General features: G+C 34.3%; 1 protein-coding gene across 1 annotated transcript; it reads right to left on the reverse strand.

The window, feature by feature from the left end:
- Positions 1-253: 253 nt before the first annotated feature.
- Positions 254-21,593, reverse strand: Sqor (Sulfide quinone oxidoreductase). Its single transcript, XM_090104465.1, has 15 exons — positions 21,312-21,593; positions 20,521-20,626; positions 19,668-19,892; positions 18,682-18,882; positions 17,374-17,568; positions 16,778-16,976; positions 16,146-16,318; positions 8,775-8,902; positions 5,987-6,092; positions 5,374-5,598; positions 2,404-2,604; positions 1,925-2,107; positions 1,420-1,618; positions 801-973; positions 254-385 (listed from the first exon to the last, which is right to left on the reverse strand). The coding sequence occupies exons 1-15, from the start codon at positions 21,401-21,403 to the stop codon at positions 254-256; spliced, it is 2,538 nt and encodes an 845-aa protein (XP_089960591.1). The 5' UTR covers positions 21,404-21,593.
- Between the last annotated feature and the right edge of the window lie 1,537 nt (positions 21,594-23,130).

A 23,130-nucleotide genomic window follows, 5' to 3' on the forward strand; every position in this document is an offset into this window, starting at 1 on the left:
TTTTTCGAGAGACGAACAAAACACATATAATTTTTGATCAAATTATTTTTTAGACTGTTTAATTTGTAAATGAAAATAAAAATTGTTTGATAAATATTTATTTATAATTGTTACAATATTGTAAAAAATATGAGCGATACCAAATATAGAAATATCTCTACTACATAAAACTGATCATTTACAAATAAGGACTGTGTTTTTAAATTACCATTTTTTATGTTAAAATAAATATTTTTTTATGTTACTGTGTGTTTCATTTGCCAAACGGGTTTATAATTTTCCGGATAGTGCTCGGTCCACTCCATTTTCCTTTTAACAATCGATTCCAGTACAAATATGGAAATATATTGTTTTGTAAATAAAAACATATGCGATGTTCTTTCGCCTGGAAATACGAACAAAATATTAATTTTTTGACGAGATTTTCTATAATTTTTTGTAGAAAATCTCTATATTTTTTTCAGATTTAAATACCTAATTAGATGGTGACTATAGATGAATATTGCAAAACCTAAACACAAACTTGTTTAGTTTCTAGTTAAAGTAGTTTTTAAATAAAATGGAAAAAGAATGTTGAAACAGCTGTATTTTTCGAGTTATTTAAGTTTTAGACTACAGTGGATGAATTTCAGGTCTTGTCGGATATTTCAAATTCATATTTTTCTATTTAATTATTTCTATCTTAATTCTTAACACCGACAATGCCCACCACGAGGCCCATAAAATATGTCGACACAAATAATTAATAAAATGATTAGCTAGGAGAGTAGGTTCGATTTCCGTTGCTTTAAAGAATTTACCTGATCAACTGGTAGAGTCTCACAAACCGTCCCTCCGTATTTAAACTCAGCAATAATACCACCTCTATAAGATGTAAGAATGGGACATGCTCCATATCCATCGTATTTAGCTATTGGTGGTTTACCATATAACGTGTCCCAGACGTTTTGGGCTACTATACCGCTTTGTTGTGCTGAAAATTAGTAGTAGAGAAGAGTAGGTAGTTATTTATTCTCAATACATCTCAATACATATTTCCGCGAAAAAATATAATCGCGGTTTCTAATCGTAATTTGAATTATAAATTGAAAAACTGTCCCTTGACACAAACACAGACACGTTACACTAGGGTTGATTTGGATGCAATATTTAGCCTGGCTCACTAGCCTGGCTACTGAGGTAAGATTGTAAATGATGGTTATTCATCAACACCAACATCACATTGACTATATAACGAGTAGTCGATATTAACGACTATTATTTTTCAATTCTTTACAATGTGAAAATAATAAATACACCACCTTATTATAAATATATTTTCTGTTAAAACGTGAGACACGTTTTACTCTCTATCAAACACCCATTCGTTTCGTTCTCATAAGAACAATATATTATTATTTACCATTTTATATCACTTACCTACTGCAGCAGCAGTCTTGCTATTCGGTGTGTTCAAGCAATCCCCAATCCCATAAACATTGGGGTAACACGTGTGTTGCAGGGTGTACTTGTCCACATCTAAATACCCTTTATCAACTAATTCGGAACATTTGGTGAGACAAGCCGGTGGAGACATGGGTGGAGTCACGTGCAGAAATTTGTATGGGAGGGTGACTGTCTGTGAGGTTGTAAGAATATTTAGGTCTGGTATTGATAGATATGTTAAAAAAATAAGACATACGACTACCTGAGTTGTTTTTCATGTGTAGGTTGGATGGTAAGGCAAGATATTTTCGTAAAAATAAATGTGTAAAATAAATGCTTCCTTTCCTTTCTAAAACTTAGGAACTATTTTCACTGCATGTGGAAAAGTTTAGAGAAAAGTAAACTGTATTTTTTTTAAATAGTTGCTCAAAATTCCAAAAAATGTGTTTAGATATTACCTAATTTATTACTCTACATAATAATAAGCGATGTGCCACACCTGGCCATTGGATCCTCTAAAAACAGCAGCACGTGATTTCACTTCGACCAGCTCTAAATGATAATTTACAGCCATATTCCTGTTTTGGGCGATCTTGTTCAAAGCTGCTGCGTACTTAGGGATACCAAAGAGTGCGTCTTTTGGTGTTACGTAGGTTATATTCGTTCGCGGACGAATTTTTCGCTGCAAATATAGAAGAAAACTAGAAATTGGATGTACTTAGTAAACTCTAAGTTCATTTTTTTTCTACAAAATATAAATTCAACTGTTTCAATTTTCTCTGCAAAAATTCAGAAATATCGTATGTATTTTAGTTATGCATTAGGTTTATTGAAAAAAACTTATCAATTCACAACATTGTCGCAAAGTCAGAAAATAAATGATTAACGAAATAGTAAAGGATTTATTGTGACCCTTTTATGAATTTAATGTGCCCGAACAAGACTTATAATATCAAATAGAACAAGAAAACTATAAACCTGTGACCAATAATCATGCGCCAAGTACATAATCTTCTGCGCTGCACCAGAGCATTTGCCAACTTCCTTCGGGAACGTGAACACAGCGTGACCACCTTCGAACTGCTGGATGCAGCACCAACATTTGGTGCAATGTTGAGGGGAGTATATCGTGGAGACGGCTGATAGAGGGTCGTTGAGGAAACGGGTTAGACCTGGTATCTAGAAGCAGTGGCGGCCTTAGGGGGTGGCGAACAGGGCAATCGCCCGGGGCCTCGCTCTTGCAGGGGCCTCGCGCAACAACCCACCCAAGCAAATTTAAAAAAATGAAAATGTGTGCGTGTACTAGAGTACACACGTAAGAAGTGAAACTTCTTTATGACCTTATTTTTCAAAAAATAATTTACTATGTACAATATTACAGAAATATGTTAAGCCGGCGCCAGACATGGGGATCAAAGTTTGAGCACACATTTTCAAAACTTCGATCAAACTTTATATGCACAAATGTATCCGGCTAGACTTGTATTTCAAATGATTTACGGGCACAGTTACCGCAAAGATGGCTCACAGAATAGACGACGATTTTGATGACTCCGTCAGACTGTTTTATTTGAGTGCCTTTAATTTTTTTGTTTGAAGTAGCTCAATAAATAATTCTATTACTGCGTCATTACTCCACTCCATTATTGACGCTCAAAATACCACTCACAGATTAACTATTGCATGCAACTGCTCCGATCAGCGGCGCACACGCAACAAGTGTGGCAGGGCGCACAAACTTTGAAGCAACTTTGAAGTTTGATTACTTTGATGTTCGCAGAAAAACCGACTCGACTCGGCAAACTTCAAATATGTGTTCAAACTTTGAACAAATAGGCAAATGTCAGTGCCACACTTCGCGACTTTGTAGGTATTTGCGTATTTGATCACATGTCTAGCGCCTGCAGAAAAACCGACTCGACTCGGCAAACTTCAAATATGTGTTCAAACTTTGAACAAATAGGCAAATGTCAGTGCCACACTTCGCGACTTTGTAGGTATTTGCGTATTTGATCACATGTCTAGCGCCTGCATTAGTCTAATGCTGGCGCTACACATTGGCTTCAAAGTTTGAGCAAACATTTGTACAAACTTTGAAGTGAAAACTTTGACGCAAACACGATTACAAATATGCCTGCTAGACTTGTTTTCAAATGTTTTACGGCACAGTTATTGCAAAGATGGCTGATAGATCGGAAGACGATTTTGTGGACGCCGTCAATCTGTTTTATTTTTTATTCGGACCCATGCGTCGTTTACAACGTTACGGTTTTTGTGGTCTTTGTTTTTTGGATCCCATATGGAGGGTTTCGCTTCAAGTAGCTGAAGAAATTCGATAACTACATCATTACTCCACTCCATTATGACACTCAAAATATACACACACAACTGCTCCGGTCAGCGGCGCGCGCGTTTCTAAGCATTGCAACAAGTGTGGCAGGGCGCACAAACTTTGAAGCAACTTTGAAGTTTGATTACTTTGATGTTCGCAGAAAAACCGACTCGACTCGGCAAACTTCAAATATGTGTTCAAACTTTAAACAAATAGGCAAATGTCAGTGCCACACTTCGCGACTTTGTAGGTATTTGCGTATTTGATCTCATGTCTAGCGCCTGCATAACACGCTCGTCGATTCGCTCCTCGCTATATTTACACCGGCCGCTAATGCAACTCGCTCGCTTCGCTCGCTCGGCTCGTGCGGTAGTTCAAAAATTCGAGTTATAGAGTTTTCAACTTATAAAGGATTTCGACTCGACAAACACGTATTTACGTGAGTCATAGATTTCGAGGCTATCGTATTCCGAGGCTTAAAATTATTAAAACATATTTGAGGAATTCGATGACACAAAGCCGATCGCTTTCAGCTATTCTTTCAATCGAAAATGACGTAGCTCATTCGTTGGATTATTGTGCTTTAATTAAAGATTTTATTTAGTCTTAGGAAAAACCGCAAACATCAATTTTAAAATTTATCATCTCTGTATTTGTTAATTTGGTAAATCTTTCTATGTATAAATATATAAATATTTTAAAACTCAAATTTTATTCATTTGTATAACTTTATCATTTCTCCTCAAACATGACAAATACCTAAACCAAACAACCAGACCTACTTTCGCATCACATACATTTCACGAAGAGCAAAGGGCCTCGCAAAGGGCCTGCCGCCCGGAGCCTCGCAATGGGTAAGGCCGCCGCTGTCTAGAAGGATGTTAATTAGATACTCATGAGAATCTACGAACTAATATGAACTAGCTATTTATTAGTTATATTTATTGTATAACTTATAAACTGATCAGTTATACATCAATCAGTAGATTCTCAAAAAAGAAAGGTGATTAAAATTAAAATGAAAACACATTGAATATTGATATTAACTTCGAATATAGGAAAGCAAATAGAGCAGTTGGTAGAGTCAAAGGTATTTTGAAATAACGGATCGAAACTTATGCATAAAGTAATAATTGATAGAGAATGTCTGCAGTGTAAGACATGAAAGCTTACCCAAAAATGTTTTTTTTATTTTTTATTGTACAATAGGGGAGCGCTTGGCCACAATCTCGCCTGATGGTAAGCTGAGATGTGGCCTAAGATGGAGCGCGCTTCCCTAAAATGTACCTGTTCACTCTCCTCTTGAAGACCTCCAAATTGTACTCGTCGGGGAACACAGATTCAGGAAGCATGTTCCAGTCCCTAGCGGTTCGAATAAAGAATGACGATCCGAACCGCTTTGTCCGGGTAAAAGGAACGTCAACCATGTGGCGATGCCTAGAATCTGTGCGCCTCGACGAACGATGGAAAAATGGGGATGGCGGAATTAGGTCGTGCAATTCCGCAGCGCACCACATGTTAATCGTGACTCAATGCAGAATGTTACACGCAATTTGTAGAAGTAAATTGATCATAAAAAACGGATTCATTTATTTAAATTCTAACAGAAAATTTACCTTATCATAATCATTCTTCAAGCCAACTCCGATAACCATGACTTCATACCGAACCCTGTACCCGCATTTTGTATGGACAATATTATTACATGGATCGAATTCATCCACATGATCTTTGAGCCACATGACCCTGGGAGGTACTAGGGATTTGAAGGGTCGGTGGCTTTGTGAAAAGGGCTTTACCCCTGCACCAATTAGCGTGAATAGGGGCTGGTAGTAATGTACCTTAAAATTAGTTCGATGTTTCAGAAAGAATTAGTGTACATTTCTCAATTTAGCTACAGATAGAATATAACTGTCTGTTACGCTTTCTTCTCTAAACCACTGAATCGTGTTTGATGAAACTTTGAACAGGGATAGCTACTAGACTGTGTCATAGACTGCATTTGTACAAATAAGAATAATTAAACTAATAGACTTTATGTACGTTACGTTGGTGCTCCAAGTGAAGTAAATAAATCAACCCTTCACCCTGATCGATTCTCTAATTTTGCACTAAAATACTATCTATTTAAATGCAGTTGTGTATTAATTGATATGATGCATAGACAAATATATATTTATTAGTCCATGTATGATGCTATTATAAAATGATTATTTTATCTCATAATACCGTAGACGGTTCTATCAGAATGATATCCTTGTCGCCAAGTTTTTTATGCAGCCGCCAAGCCACACTGCAGCCGCCGGTTCCTCCTCCCACCACCAATACCTTACATCTATAACACGGCCTTATAAGGATTGATAATAAATATCACACATGCAGTAGACTGCAGAGGTACTCGGTATTAGATTAGTCACAAGATGTATGAATAAGAAATTATTAAAAAAAAAACAAAATTTAAACTCAAACTCATAGTAATTTATATCTAGAATAGACTTCCTTTGGATCTCTTTTGAATCATCATAATACACAGAAATTATGAAATGCTTCTGAATGCTGTTTCTAAGAATAGGTAGGTAAGAGATAACGGTGCATTTGCATCAAATGAACATAGAGCTAAAGCTAGAGCAAGAGCATTCTTTCGTGAACTTTTAGTGTAAACGAAAACTCGTATTCAGTGTTGTTCAGTATTAGAACATTGCATAAAATCTTTTCGAACGCACTAAGAACAACGAAAGAATGCTCTACGCCTGTTTACACTAAAAGAATTTGACATGGTGGGATTTCAAAGAGCATTCGCTCGTTTGATGTAAATGCACGGTCATACGAAACTATCCTTCGACAATGTTTTTCAAATAGCAAAATATAATAATTTTCGGGGGCCCATACAGTGAGAGGGCGAGTCACCACCTGCCAACATATTTTTACTTTCTTTTAGTAGAAAGGCAGGTGCCATAGTTTCCCATAGTCCTCAGTACCAGTCCATTTAGCATCCCAATCCATAGCCCAATCATTAAATTTCCATACCCTGCAATAGTCCTACATCGGCCGCGGACTGCCCAGGGCTGTATATCTCTATAGTGCAGTCATGGGCAGGCTGCGGCTGGTGTCCCACAACACATTAAAATTCTCGAAAGGGCCTCTGCGTGTTGGATCCGTGTCCCCACGTAAGCCTTCCAAAGATCCGGGTACTGTCCTTCTGGTGGTACCCGAGTATTATGGAAATGAGAAACTGAATAATAATTGGTAATAATGAAAGCTTACCTAAACTCATTCTTACAAGCATAATAATAGTGTCGGATTAATGTATTAGATACTCTAATATTTTTGATAAAAAAACTAGGTTTTAACATTTTTTAACATTTTTAATTTAAAAATTATGACATCGGCATCGTGTATGTATATGCTAAGTATTAAATCTAGGTGGCTTTTAAATTAACATGATCTATGTATTAATACGTTTCTAAACCTATCCATGGATTTTGGACAACTCCCATGTTTTTTTCTGTGATAAAGCTGGCCTAAGAGCATAAATTTACCTTATAAACTGCTATTTTATTGTAGTATATTCTCAAATTACAATTTAAAAAAAAAGTATGAAATTTTCATACGCACAATATACACATTTAGAATTTAAAATTTTAACGAATTTTAAACGCGGTTTATTAATTATAATATTATCTGCCCGTGACCACGCACGCTGCAAAGTGTGCGATTTCGAATCTATACTAATTACTAATATTATAAAGCTGAAGAGTTTGTTTGTTTGAACGCGCTAATGTCAGGAACTACTGGTCCGATTTGAAAAATTCTTCCAGTTTTAGATAGCCCATTTATTGAGGAAGGCTAAATATCATCACACTAAGTCCAACAGGGGTAAAACCGCGGAGCACAGCTAGTAATAAAATCTTTAATTTCTCAAAATCAAACAAGAAAATACTACAATAGACACATTTTAAGGCTATAGACTATAAATAAAACACCAAGTAACAAGAATATATTTTTATTATACAACAATAAATGTATAAAATATTTATTTCCTCACATAAACAATATTTACAATCATTTTTACAAAACATCAGTCACTGAGAGACAATTTGTCATTAGTTTTATTACAATTTCATATTCAACAATACATTACTAACTATATACATATAAAATTCTCACGTAAGTCTTTATAACCAATTCCTCCGAAACGGCTAGACCGATTTTGATGCAATTATTTGTGCATATTCAGTAGATGTCAGAATAGTGATAAGGTTATTGTGGCAGTCAAAATTGAGTTAAACTTAGATGACAAAGCTTATCAAATAGAACTTTTAAAATAAATGTTTCAAAAACGTTTTTTTTTTATTTTTTTTTTAACATCTTGTATAAGTATTTTACATTATTTTTACAATATTTATATAAAAAACGGAATTAATGACATTAATCAGGATTTACGCCTGTTCTTTTCTTAAAAAAAAAACAATTTGTTCATATTTTTTAACACGTTTGTTTTTCCGTATCTCTTAAACGGACATAACTTTTTGATTGACATGTACGGACAAAAAGTCCATAAGAAAAAACGAATTGTTTTTAAGCTATTGCATAGCTTCTATCGCGGGCCTTGAGCGCGGGGACCGAATCGAGAAATTTCGTAACGAAAAACCTCACGCTCCCCACTCCGACGGGCGCGGAGGTGTGGCTTGAAGGCATAGCATGCAATAGCTTTACCGCGGCAGTCCCCGAGTGCCACACGTCTTTGTTTAATATAAGAACCATAGAGTTTAGAAGGAAGAAGATTTTTCATTAATTTATAATTCAAAAAATTACAGTTTACAAATTTTTCTTGATATAATTATATTTTTATCAATAATCAAGTAAACGAGTAACATTTTGAAAAATAAATCTATAATTTTTTTCTCTTCCATCTACCCTCATTTACGTAAATCCCGTAATATCAAACTACCGTCAAATATAAACGAAAATTGTAATTTACGATATATAGACGAATTAAATACAAATAAAATATTATTTAGCGAAGGGATTGATAATTTTCCTCACAAATTCCGGGCCATGGTAGTTACCCTTTAACATAAACTGCCAATACAGGAATGGGAAAAGATCTCTCTTCATGTAGTACGCTAGCGTGCTTTCACGGGCCTGCAAAATAGAATATAATAAAGTAAATTTTTAGAAAAAAAAACAAAAACCGACTTCAAGACTATACCTATATGTACAAATTTAAATAATTTCTGATAAACAGTGTATATGCCTACAAAATTTGAGGGTTTCCCTCGATTTTCCCGGGATCCCATCATCAGATCCTGACCTGGTGACAATGGGACCACCTCTGACGTATGACCTACCAAATAAAAAAAGAATTATTCCAATCGGTTTATAATTGCCGGAGTAATCGCGTAACAAATATACAAAAAAAAAAATACTGTCGAATTGAGAACCTCCTCCTTTTTTGAAGTCGGTTAAAAATTAATTTAAAACCAATGTTATGTTTAGTTTGAGTAATGAAAGGGAATATTTTGTATATCACTACATAGTATAAAACAAAGTCGCTTTCCCTGTCCCTATGTCCCTTTGTACGCTTAAATCTTTGAAACTACGCAACGGATTTTGATGCGGTTTTTTTTAATAGATAGAGTGATTCAAGAGGAAGGTTTATATGTATAATAAGATCCATTAAGTAGTGGAGAAGTACTGTTATTTTTGAGGTTTCTAATGTGATGTCGTAAAAAATTACATTTATTCCGCTTACATTGCAAACGCAGGCTGAACCCTACGAGTTTTATCAAAATAATGTACTAAGTATTATACACATTGAAAAGGTCTTGTAGTGTATTAGATATAAGCTTCTTGTCTTGTACTGTAGTGTATTATAAGTTCAGTTATAATAAATCACTCGAGGAAGATACACGTGTTTCATTACCCCCGCAACCCGCACTCTACATGGCGACCCTGCCATGCGCGAGCGCCGCGGTGTAAGTTGCCGGGTGTCGCGTATCGGGCGAATTATGCAATTCAGCGGATTCCTGTGTGCCTCAGTGCTCTAAGTTAGAGCGTATATAATATTGAAGTAATGAAAATGGAGATAACGCAAGGAACATTCTCCATAACCAGTCACGTACGTCGCTTCTAAAATGGGCAAAAGTTACTCTAAAACGGGAGACAAGGAGGTGATAATTGCACAAAATGCATCTCAAGGAAGTAATTCTGCGGTCGAATCCCATATCCAGATAAATAATATATTATTGGCGACGGCTTTGACAATTTTCGCTGTTATAATTGTCATAATTATATGGAAAAAGCTGAAGGACAGACAAAAGAAATGGATCGAGAAACAAATTGAAGCACAATTTATAAGAAGAATGCGTTTGCGGTTGTCGGGAAAGCGAGAACGTGAAGAAGTAAACGAATCCGTGTAAAAAAAAAAAGTGATTTCCGTGTTAGTGAGCCCTAGTGAAAAACATATATCGTATATTAAGTGCTTTCTTTTTGTAATCATTTAGTGAGCAAAAGTAATATAAACATTAAACAACGAACTGTGTTGCGTCATCTACTATCGACATAATAGGAACTATAAGTGTCGGATTAAAAATAATTAATAATTATATTACAATGCCAATGTAATTGTTACTTTTGTCATAATTTTATGTTTCTTGTATCTTACAGCCTAAGTATTTCGGAATGTCACATGGAAAATATATTGGCCGTAATGCATTCATGTAAGGACCAAACTACTAGGTAAATCATTTTTATGTAAGTATGTTTTAATTTCGTTTTATATGGAAAAAGATTTAGAAAGGATTTTTAATGAATTATCTGATATTCAAATTACTTTGAGGAAGTTAGGCCCATCTAGAAGGTTACAATATAAAAGTAAAGTTAAGGATAATATATTAAGAGCTAAGGAATTATATTCATCTTATAAAACTATTATTAGTATATTTTCTGAGCGAAAAACCTCGTTAGAATTAGCTGAATACGTTTATGAAGTCTTGAAGGAGAGAATAAACGTTATTTACGATAAGATTCTATCATATGATTTTCAAGGTAACGTAGAAACAACTACTTCAAACATGGAGAAGTTTGAAATAAAAACTGCAACATCCTTGATACCTGTTATGGATGGTTCAGAAAGTACGACAGAAAAAATTATAGACGCGGTAGAATTATATAGCGATTGCCTAAAGGACACAGACCAAGAAAAAATGTTAATATCTTTTGTTTTGAAAACTAGATTAACTAAAACCGCTAAACTAAAACTAAAATGCAAATATGATGATGTAGCAAGCCTTTTACAAGATTTAAAAACTTATTTACTTACAAAAAAGTCCGCCAATGCAATACTATATCAATTAAATAATTTGAGTCAAAATGATATGTCAATTTGTGATTATGGAAATAAACTATCAGAATTATTTATAGACCTCACTATTGCACAGGCTAACGGTAACGAAAAGACCTGCGAAATACTGAGACCTATAAACGAAAAAATTGCTATTAAAAGATTCTCTGATGGATTAAGAAATAAACGCTTGAGCACTATCATTTCAGCGCGGAACTTTTCCGAGTTGAAAGATGCGGTGCGTGCGGCGGAGGACGAGGAGCTGGGGCAGCCCTCGACTTCCGGAGGTATTTTCAGCGCCAGGGGTAAGTCAAACAAGAAATATAATAATAATTTCACTAGAAGAGGGCAGAATAATTATTATAATAAAGGTTTCAATTTCCGTGGCAATTCTCGAGGTCAAGTTTATAATAATAATTTTTATTATCGGCAAAATTATAATGGCAATCCCCGTGGTGGATATATACGCGGAAGAGGTAATAATTTTCCAAAATTTGGCAATAATCATAATGCTTCAGGATATTATCGTGGTAGAGGTAGTCGAGGTAGGAACAACCAACACAAAATTTTCTCAGCCGAAGGGAGCGCGAACCGTCAAACAAATAACGAAGAAATAGAGACCAAAAACCAGTTTTTTCGGTCCTAAATGTTATAACATTTTAACCTGCAATAAAAATGTTAGGTACGTCCATTTCGACATAAACAATTCCAAGTATTCGTGGTTACTTGATACCGGCGCGTCCATTTCCGCTGTTTCTAAGAACGCCTTATTAGAACATACTACTTTGTATGAAGATAACATTATAATAAATGGTATCGGTGGAAAAATATGCTCAAAAGGATATGTTTATCTTACTTTACGTACTCAAAATAGTAGATTTAATCATAAATTTTATTTGTTCGATCATTTACCGTGTAAATCAGATGGAATCCTCGGTTTAGATTTCTTATCGAAATTTAATTCACATATTAATCTAGAAAACGATACATTAATTCTACATAACCAATGCAAAAATATTATACCACTATATGCGTCACCTACTACTTCACATAACTACTTAACTATTCCTGCGAGAAGCGAGTCCATTCACTACATACCAATTATGAATAATAAATTAAATAATGACTGTGTTGTTTTACCACAACAATTACAAGAGGGTCTATTTTTAGCAGCTCTAATAGTGAAGCCAGTAAATAACGTTATTCCCATTAAAATATTAAATACTCAAGAAGAATCAATTACTATACCGACCTTTCAACCAGACTTACACTCGTTAAACGATTACCAAATATGTCAGTTTAATAAATGTAAATCAAACGCAGAGAGAGCTAATATTTTGTTAGAATTATTAAAATTGGATCACTTACATCCTACCGAGCGTGAGACTATACAAGCAATTTGTACTAAATACAATGATATCTTTCACTTACCGGGTGATAAGCTTACAACTACTAATTCATATGAACATAATATTTATTTAAAACCGAATGCTAGCCCCGCTTATACAAAACCATACAGGTTACCACATAGTCAAAAACCTGAAATAAATAAGCAAATTGAGAAAATGTTACAGGATGATATTATAGAAGAAGCTCAAAGTGAGTGGTCTAGCCCCATTTTACTTGTTCCTAAAAAGTCAAATGATGATAGCAAAAAGTGGAGATTAGTGATAGATTACCGTAAATTAAATGAAGTTATACAAGATGATAAATTTCCGCTACCGAATATCACTGATATCTTAGAGTCCCTTGCTGGTGCCGTGTATTTTACCCATTTAGACCTTAGTCAATCTTATTACCAAACGACCTTGAACCCCGAATCACGTAAGATTACTGCCTTTACAACCAATACTGGACAATACCAGATGAAACGAATGCCAATGGGTCTTAAAACCAGTCCAAGTTCTTTTTCAAGGTTAATGACTATAGCCATGTCAGGTCTAACGTATGAGAAATGTTTTGTTTATCTTGATGACCTTGTAATTTTTGGCCGTAATTTAGAAGGTCATAATAAAAATTTAATAGATGTTTTTGAGAGACTTAGAAAAGTTAACTTAAAATTAAATCCCATCAAATGTAATTTTTTGAAAAAGGAATTATTATATTTAGGACACACAGTGTCAGCAGATGGAATTAGTCCAGATAAAACTAAAATAAAAATTGTTGAAAATTACCCAACACCAAAAAATACAGAAGAAGTAAAACGTTTTGTTGCATTTTGTAACTATTACCGAAAATTTATAAAGAATTTCGCGGAAATAACTATCCCTTTAAATAATTTATGTCGTAAAGATGTCCCTTTTATATGGTCAGAACAATGCGAAAACTCGTTTAAAATCATTAAAAAAGCGTTAGTATCACCTCCCATTTTACAATATCCAGACTTTTCAGACGAAAACGAGTTCATCTTACAAACTGATGCTTCTGGCATTGCAGTAGGAGCAGTACTTTGCAATAAAGATAAAAGACCAGTCGCTTATGCAAGTCGGCCTTTAAACAAAGCTGAAAAAAATTACCCAACTATACAAAAAGAATTACTTGCGATAGTGTGGGGAGTTAAATATTTTAGGCCGTATCTCTTAGGTAAAAAGTTCACAATCATGACGGACCATAAACCATTATTGTATTTATTCGGAATTAAAGATCCATCGAGTAGATTATTAAAATTTAGGTTAACATTAGAAGAATATGATTTTAACGTTGTGTATATTAAAGGTAAAGAAAACGCCGTAGCAGACGCGTTGTCTAGAATTACAATAAACTCAAACGAATTGAAATGTATCAACGATAAAATAATTAACGTAATGACTAGAGCACAGAAAAAGAAACTAGAAGAAGTTAAAGAAAAGAGTGACACTCCAACTACCAATAATGACACAGACTATCGGCCTGATCAACCGAGAATCGTGGAATTATTGCGAGTTCCGAGTGGTGCGATAGAGATGATTTTAATAGAAGGAAAAGAGTTAAATAAGATTCGAAATCGAATGGGTATAGATGTAGAAACCGAGTGTTTTGCATTCTCCCAAAATAAGAAAATTTTATACATTAATCTTGATTTCAAAGCACAATACACGCGAGCCGTTTTTGTGAAGAAATTAAGTGAATTAAGTAAAAATATTAATGTCGACGAAATATGTATAATAAAAACAAATAATAACGCGTTATTTATAAAAGAACTAATAGAAGAAATTAAAAGTAAAGATATATGGACCGGTCCACGGATATGTATATTACGAGGTGTAGAAAGAATTGATAATGAAAATGATAAACAATTTATTATTAATGACTATCACTTACTGCCCACTAGTGGCCACGCAGGCATTCGTAGAATGATAAATAATATTAAGAAAAAATATTTCTGGCCAGAAATGGAAAAAGACATAAGAGATTTTGTAACTAAATGCGAAAAATGTCAAAAATCTAAGTATTCCCGAAATACCAAAGAGCCGATGGTTATAACAACCACAGCCTCGTTTGCTTTCGAGAAAGTATTTTTAGACTTAGTTGGTCCATTGGATCAAGATGTAGACGGTAATAATTATATACTTACGTTACAGTGTGAATTAAGTAAGTTTGTTGAGGCTTATCCTCTTAAAAATAAGGAAACGGTCACCGTTGCTAGAGCATTTGTTAATCAATTTATTTTAAGGTTCGGAATCCCAAAAATTATAGCAACAGATAGAGGCACTGAGTTTATGTCATCTACTATGATAGAGGTCTGTAAACTTTTAGAAATTGAAAAATTAAACTCAACCTCCTACCATCACGAGTCGATTGGTTCACTCGAAAATGCACATAAACATTTAGGTTCATTCTTAAGAATACAATGCAATAATTACCCTGAAACGTGGAGCCATTGGCTGCCCTTTTGGTGTTTTAATTTTAATAATACTGTACATTCCTCTACAAAATATACCCCGTATGAATTAGTTTTTGGAAAACCAAGTGAAATTCCGAGTAGACTAAGTACTAGCATAGAACCTTTATATAACCCAGATAATTATAGTTTAGAATTAAGATATCGTTTGCAAGTAGCACATAGAGACGCACAAAACAATTTGTTAAAAAGTAAACAAGTGCGAAAATCTGTATATGATAAAAACATAAATCAAGTCCGATATAAGAAAGGTGATTTAATATTGTTAAAAAATGAAACTGCAAATAAATTAGATACTTTGTATAATGGTCCATTTATTGTTATTGAAGATAAGGAACCTAATGTTATAATTTTGAAGAACAATAAAGAAGAAATTGTACACAAAAATCGAACAAAATTGTATAAAAATTAGGAATTTTCTTTTAATCTCATATTAAGTATAACATAACAAAAAAAAAAATATTTAGTATAACATTTTTTTTTTTATTTCCTACCCCTGTGGTGTAGTGTATTAGATATAAGCTTCTTGTCTTGTACTGTAGTGTATTATAAGTTCAGTTATAATAAATCACTCGAGGAAGATACACGTGTTTCATTACCCCCGCAACCCGCACTCTACAGTCTACAGAAAAGTCCGCGATGGTATATGTCTATCTCTTATGGATAACCCACAATAACTTTTTTTTGTCATTTACTTTTTACGACAAATAATGGCTAATTTTCGAAGCGATTTTAACCAATACAGCATTAATCCTTAACCATTTAAATACCATGGATACATTGTTCATTTAATATAGATCTATATGGCCCTTTACACCGTATGATTTAAGTGAATATTTTCGAAGATATTACAGATTTAAAAATTGCGGGACGTAGCGTTTGCGGCTATGTATTTTATACCCGTGCGATGCCGGAGCGGGCCGCTATATTTTTATTTTTTATACCTATACAACGTTCACAATTTTTCTGTAGTGTATTTAGTATCAGCATTGCACCCGTGCGAAGCCGGGGCGGGTCGCTAGTCTGCTATAAAATAAATATTCAAATTGAATATTAAGTAAGTTAATTGAAGTGTGTAATAGTTTAGTTTAGTAGTGTAGTGTACTGTGTAACGTCGTGTAGTGTAGTATAATGTCGTGTATTGTAGTGCGGTGTAGTGTTACCTGGTTAACGGGCATGGTCTCGCACGGCACGCCGTCGTACAGGAACTCCGCGAGTATGCACTTGCCGTATGCCGTGACGATCGGGCACGCGCCGTAGCCGTTGTACTTGTGTTGTGGTGTGTTGCCCGCCATTGTGCTGAGTAGGTTCTGTTCTAGCACGTAGGCTTGTTTCGCTGGAAGAGAAAAATGGAATAATTATTATGTAAAAAATGGTATTTATTTGCAGTTAATCTTCTTAAATATTTCAATCAATTCTTTTTATCACTTCACAATTGGTCAAAACACTTTGTGTGATGCACAGATAATATTAAGGGGTATATGTTACTTAAGAATGATGGTCCTATCATAATTATCAAATCTCCTTACAAATTAAGGAACTACAGATTTTTATTTGCAATCAATTACAATGGTACAATTTTATTAATTATTCAAATAATAATTAATTTCGTTTAAAAACCTAAAAATATGCTTAAACTCATGATATTATTGTATTATCACCGATCCTTGATAAGCGTACAAAGTTTGAATTCAATCTGTCCGTTTAAAGTAGATCAAAATCGAGTCTAAAGCATACAAACATACAGGGGATGCTAATCGGGCCGTTCGGGGCTCAATGGGTTAAAGCCACTTACCAATAGCAGCGGCAGTTTTACTATTCGGCGTGGTCGTACAGTCCCCCAGACCGTACACATTGGTATACTTCTTGTGCTGCAGGGTGAACTTGTCCACGTCTAAATAACCGGTGCTATCGGCTAGAGGGGAGGTGTTGAGGAATTGTGGGGTCGACATGGGCGGGGTCACGTGTAACATGTCGTAGGGGAGGGTGGTCTCCTGGTGGGATACGAAAAAAAATATATTAAAAAACTTGAGAGGTGCTAAGGGATACCCGGATAGAACGAAGTTACTAACTAGCTTGCTTTCTATAAAAGAGAGACAGAAAGAGTCTCAGGCGCACGGCTTATAACCATAGCAAATAGTGTTGTTGAAACTTTTGGTCCTAATTTCGTCTAATACCACGCGATAAGGAAATTCGTTCCAAAAAATATCTCACTTAATTTTTAAGGGCGTGTGTGCCGAGCACACGTGTCGGAAGTGAAACTTCAAGATTCAAAGATACCAAAATCGTAGCCTTACTCAATGACGTAACGGTATTGCCATGACGTGATCTTGAAATATAACTCTCAACGCGCCTAAATAACTTTTACTTCAGAAAAAAACAATCTCTTACCTTACTCCTATCATCCGTGTTAAAGAACACAGCTTCCTTCTTATCCGCTCTGATTTCCTTCAGCACAGTTTTATAGTTGACGTTGATCCGTCTCTCCGCTACCACTTTCATGAGAGCGTCTGCGTATTTTTTAACTCCGAATATGACGGGCAGACACGTGTTGTAGGTAATGTTGGTGCGGGATCGGATGTTTTTCTGCGTATGGGGAATTAAGATAGAGATTAGATTTAAAAAAGTGTAGGGTAATGTTAATTTACTGGGACAATTTATTGTGTTTAAAATACTGGTATGATTATAGTGGAGTCAAACCATTGGAACGACAACTCAATTCTAAAATAAATGAATTAGTTAGTCGTATTAACTTGCTCCTGTTCCTTAAAATTGAAGATATTATTCAATTTTCAAAAGTTTCCTAATGTTAATCAGATAGTGAAAAATACATATTTTTTATCCTGCTACCCTATCATATTTCTGAAGCTACGTCTCTCTTACGTATTCTAGATGACTACTTAAATCTATTACATAATCTGTACCTAATCTATAAATCACAAACAAATACTTTTGAAGTATAAAGGAAAACACCTAAATAATCGTTGTGGGAAGTCCCTTCAATGTACTTGTTCTTGAGACAATGAACAATTAATATTGTTGTATTTATATTATTCATATTAATATAAATGGCCTTAAAATTTGCTGAATTTTCCTAAACAGCCGAACCCATTTTTATGAACCTTTGTAACTGAAAAAATTGTTCCATGAAAAGTCGATCTGGTGTCTGGTTAGTTTTATTTTTTAAACTAGCGGTCCGCCCCGGCTTCGCCCGTGGTACATATTTACGTTTTCTCTACATAAAAACCATCCTCGTACTTCAAGGAATATAATAAAAAAAGAATTATTGAAATCGGTTCAGCCGTTCTCGAGTTATGCGCTTACCAACACATTTTGCGATTCATTTTTATATTATAGACTAGCGGTCCGCCCCGGCTTCGCCCGTGGTACATAATATTTACGTTTTCTCTACATAAAAACCATCCTCGTACTTCAAGGAATATAATAAAAAAAGAATTATCGGAATCGTTTCAGCCGTTCTCGAGTTATGCGCTTACCAACACATTTTGCGATTCATTTTTATATATAAGATTTTGCGACTATCCCACTTTTTCTCGCATTGGTGGACATCACGTCTACAGTTTGATGCCTTTTTCCGTTTTGTGACACTCTTATGGAACCCTCACACGTGACAACTTACAGGCCAAAGACATTTCCTACAAAGAAAGAAAGACCGAATTTCCTATCCTTAATAAATACCTTTCCAAAATACGAATCCGCCATGTAGGCAATCTTCTGCGGTGCCCCGGGACACTTGATGGGCGTGTCCGGGTATGTGAACACCGCCTCACCACCCTCGAAGCTCTTTATATCTGCCCATGTCTTCTCGCAGTATTGGGGAGAGTATATAGTGGACACGCGGCTTTGCTTGTCATCGAGGGCTTCGCGGAGACCGGGTACCTGATTTTGGGTGTTAGGTCTTTTGATGCTATATTGTAGTAATGCAATAAATAACATGAAAAATTATAGAATACAATAGTAAAAAGTGTGAAAAAGTACTTTTCGGGGCTAAAGTAAAGGGTATTTAGGGTATGTAGATTGTAGGTGAACTTAATTGTACTTATATTTATTTGTAACAATTATTTAAAAAAATTGGCGCTTATTGTATTGCATTTTCAATAGTAACAAATCGGGAATGACGAATAAATATGAGCGTTACAGACAATCAGATGCTATTCCAACAAGAAATAGATTCTTTGATTTTTTTTTAAATATCAATAAAGGTCAAGGTTTCAAGGTCGGTTTAATTACATTTGTAATTTAATGTTTTTTATGTCATTCAATATCTGACTCATAACATCAAAACAGGTGATTACATGAACACAAACGGCTATAAAACGAAATTATGTTTTGTTATATTGCATCTTCGCATTGCAACGATAAGATATGTGTTTTTAAATTGATTTGTACTTGAAATCTGAAGCTGTATATTTCTTTCCTCTCATTGAATATTTAAAATGTTAATGAATTTACTGAGAGTTTTCACATATTGATTTCTGTATTATATTGTATTAAAACTTTATTATAAGAGGTACTCTTTAAGTATTCACATAATTAGTTTATGTTATTAGCAAGATATCAAAGTCTTATGGTCTCTAACTAGCTATTTATTATGTGCCTGTACTCACAAGCTTACTTAACTTATTCATGAAATATCAGAATGTACTAAGCTCAAAATGACTCACCCTATCATAATCATACTTCAAACCAGCCGCAATAACCACATACTCATATTTTATTTCGTCTCCTTTAGCCGTTTTGACCACACATTTATCTGGGTCTATGTGTTCCGCTGAATCTTGTAACCACGTAGCATTGGAGGGTAGAACACTTTTAGCGTCGCGGCGGGTCGCTTCGACCGTGGTCACTCCGGAACCAACTAGCGTGAAAAGCGGTTGGTAGTAGTGGTCCTGGAAGGGTTAAAAGTGTGAATACTTGTCCAGAAAAGCATTGCAGTGGCCATGGCCAAGGAGTAAACTTTATTTAGTGGTCAGCCTCTGTAGTTTAAATGATAAAATCTTGTACGGTGCAATCGTACGGAGCGCAACATCTTCATTTTTTGTATGTCACAGCATTTTCATTTTCATATAGCATTAGTTCACTTAAAAACGTCGCGTGCCGCGTACGTGTGTAACTCGTAGCATTATAGCAATATTAAAGCATATTATCTCAGCAGCTTAGTTTTATTATCAGCACCAGCATCCCCAGGTGTACGAACCGTACACTTAATATATTAATTACCTTAATTTAATAATATGAACATCATAATAAAGTAATGTAGTATGCAAATTCTAAATATAAAATGTGTGATGCACGCAATGACTATGACTAATTGATTTTGCCTACAATCTACATATTCAAAGTCAAGGACAAGGTTATATTCATGTTTTAAAATTGTAAAAATTTTAAGTGAGTTATATTTTATGACTTTAAATGGATTTTTATAGCTATAAATAAAAGAATTATTATATTAAACAAAAAAAAATGGTAACTAAAAAATCCACTGAACAGAGAACTAAAATAATAATCAATACTCACCGAACTGGGTTCTAGAACGATCACAGATCCTTTCTTCATTTGCTTAGCGAACTTAGCCGCCATAGTGCATCCCCCAGTCCCACCCCCAATTACAAGCAATTTACATCTGTAATAATATGTCATCTGTAATAATATATCTGTAATCTTAATATTTATAATATAAACTAGCTGTTCCCTGCAGTTTCACCCGCATTGCTCCGCTCCTGTTGATCTTAGCGTTATGATATATCGCCTATAGCCTTCCTTAATAAATGGGCTATCTAACACCGAAAGAATTTTTCAAATCGGACCAGTAGTTCCCGAGATTAGCGCGTACAAACAAACAATCAAACTCTTCAGTTTTATAATATTAGTATAGATTAAATCATTGTATTACGTACTTGTAGTACATTTTTATTTCCATTTAAATTTTACTTGAAAAGTTAAAAATTGAGTTTGTTATATAAATGTTATGGCTATTTACAATAACATATTCTACCATTTGAAAATTAAAATCCATAACTTGTCAATTATTAGTGCAAATTAACCTTGTAAGTTGTATGTTATAACATGAATAAGTATACCTCGTCAATCCAGATAATTGTGAACAGGGGTGATTGGAAACAACTAACAAGAATTTTTTTTCTATAATTAATCACTCAGGTGAATTTCCAAGCATTTAAAAATATAAAATACCAAAATCAATAAGCATAAAACTATTTCCAAAAAATCAGGTAGGTAGAGATTTCACATATTATTATATGTTCATGTCAAAATATTATGTAAAAACTTGTAATTTATATAAAACTTACGACTGGTCTTGCAGACAAGCACTGGACACCGACAAATTTCTTATAATTATAGATTTTGAACAGGGACGAAGTCTGCACAGCGCGTTCATCATCTTTGCGTTTAATCTTATAATAATAACAATTATTTAATAGCCGGAACGCTATAGGTGCGGTGTTGTTACGCGACTGATAAATTAATTATCTCCTGATTACATATGTCCAGATACCGCTCAGAGTGGTCAAGCACTGTATTTTATTTTTACAATAGCATTGTTTAATCTTCGTTTCGTATTGATCATTCGATTGAGAATTGAGATAAATATTTTCTCATCCTCTGACAATGACATATTTTGATTTTTGATTTGAATTTTTACTTTTGAGCTGTTTTGACTCATGACTGTGTTTTGAGCTGTCAGCTTGGAGCAATTAACAAGCCTGGAGAAGTAACAATTAATTGAACAATAACGCACTAGTTTGGCCTTTTTAGCTTATGGCAAAATGTCATGCGAAAAAAGAGGACAGATATATGTCAGTTCGACAGTTTGAAATGACATGGCCCATTTCAATTTGTTTTGATCACCAGTCTGGTGATCATCGCTTGGTTATTTTAATTATCTTTTTTGAAGTGAAAAACGAGTGTTTTAGTTTAATTTGTTATTTTATGAAAAGACAATTGACTAAAGATAACATGGCTTGTGTTGCTTACGGCTGTAAAAGCCGTAGTAATGTGAAATCGGACGAAGATAGAAATTTGTCATTTCACAGGTTAGTGTTTTGATCAATTTTTTTGTTAATTGTATTATAAATAAGTTAATTTACCTTATTTTCTTAATCATCTATGTTTTATCTAACCGTAATCATTGAAATGAAATCATAATCAGCTTAGTTTTTAGAAAAAATGCAAAATATAACTTCCATAGTGTTGTGCAATTATCGATACTTGAGTAGGAACGAAGTACTTCATTGATAATGACTGCTTTAGGTTAGGAGAAAAAAAAGGTATTTAAGTATGGATTTTATTGTTATTTGCAGGTTTCTGGCTTGAGAACAATTAAAAGATGTTTGGGTTAAAGCTATAGCACAGGAAAAATTGGAAGCCTTCAAAACATTCTCGGCCTTGTTCAAATCATTTCGAATCAGACGGGAAGAAAAGTAAAGTGCTTTGCAGAGATGCTGTGCCACAAGTTTAAGGTGGCATCTATTTTAAATAATAAATATTGTAATTTGCTAATTAAGTATCGAAATTAAAAGGTTGTAATAAAAATAAATGTTTATTTGTTTTATTTGAAGCAATTTATTTTAAACTTGTACCAATTTTTTCCTGTGGGAATGAGTTATTTTCCTGCGGTAAATTGTAGCCTATATGTTATTCTGATGTTTAAAGTATATAATTATGAAGTTCCATAAAAACTCATTCAGTAGTTTTTACGTGAAAGAGTATCAAAATATGTCCATCCATACTAATATTATAAATGCGAAAGTAACTCTGTCTGTCTGTCTGTTACTCAATCACGCCTAAACTACTGAACCAATTTGCATGAAATTTGGTATGGTATTTTGATACCCGAGAAAGGACATAGGCTACTTTTTATAGCGAGATATGTACCACGGGCGAAGCCGGGGCGGACCGCTAGTTCTTATATATTTTTGCTCTTAAAATATTAGTAGGCTGTAGGATACGACTATTGATTTGTAAAAAGATCAACCAGATGGAAGTCAGATTCGCGCACGAAGGGTTCCGTATAATTCTATGAATGAATCTATGAAAACAGGAAAAAATACGTACCTTTTTACGAAACCATAAATACAACCTAAACCGAAATACCTCATAATATTTTTT

This window comes from Colias eurytheme, chromosome 8 (assembly GCF_061535395.1).
Source record: "Colias eurytheme isolate Ceu_HAF_F1 chromosome 8, ilColEury1 Martin Lab GWU primary, whole genome shotgun sequence".
NCBI classification, from domain to species: Eukaryota; Metazoa; Arthropoda; class Insecta; order Lepidoptera; family Pieridae; genus Colias; species Colias eurytheme.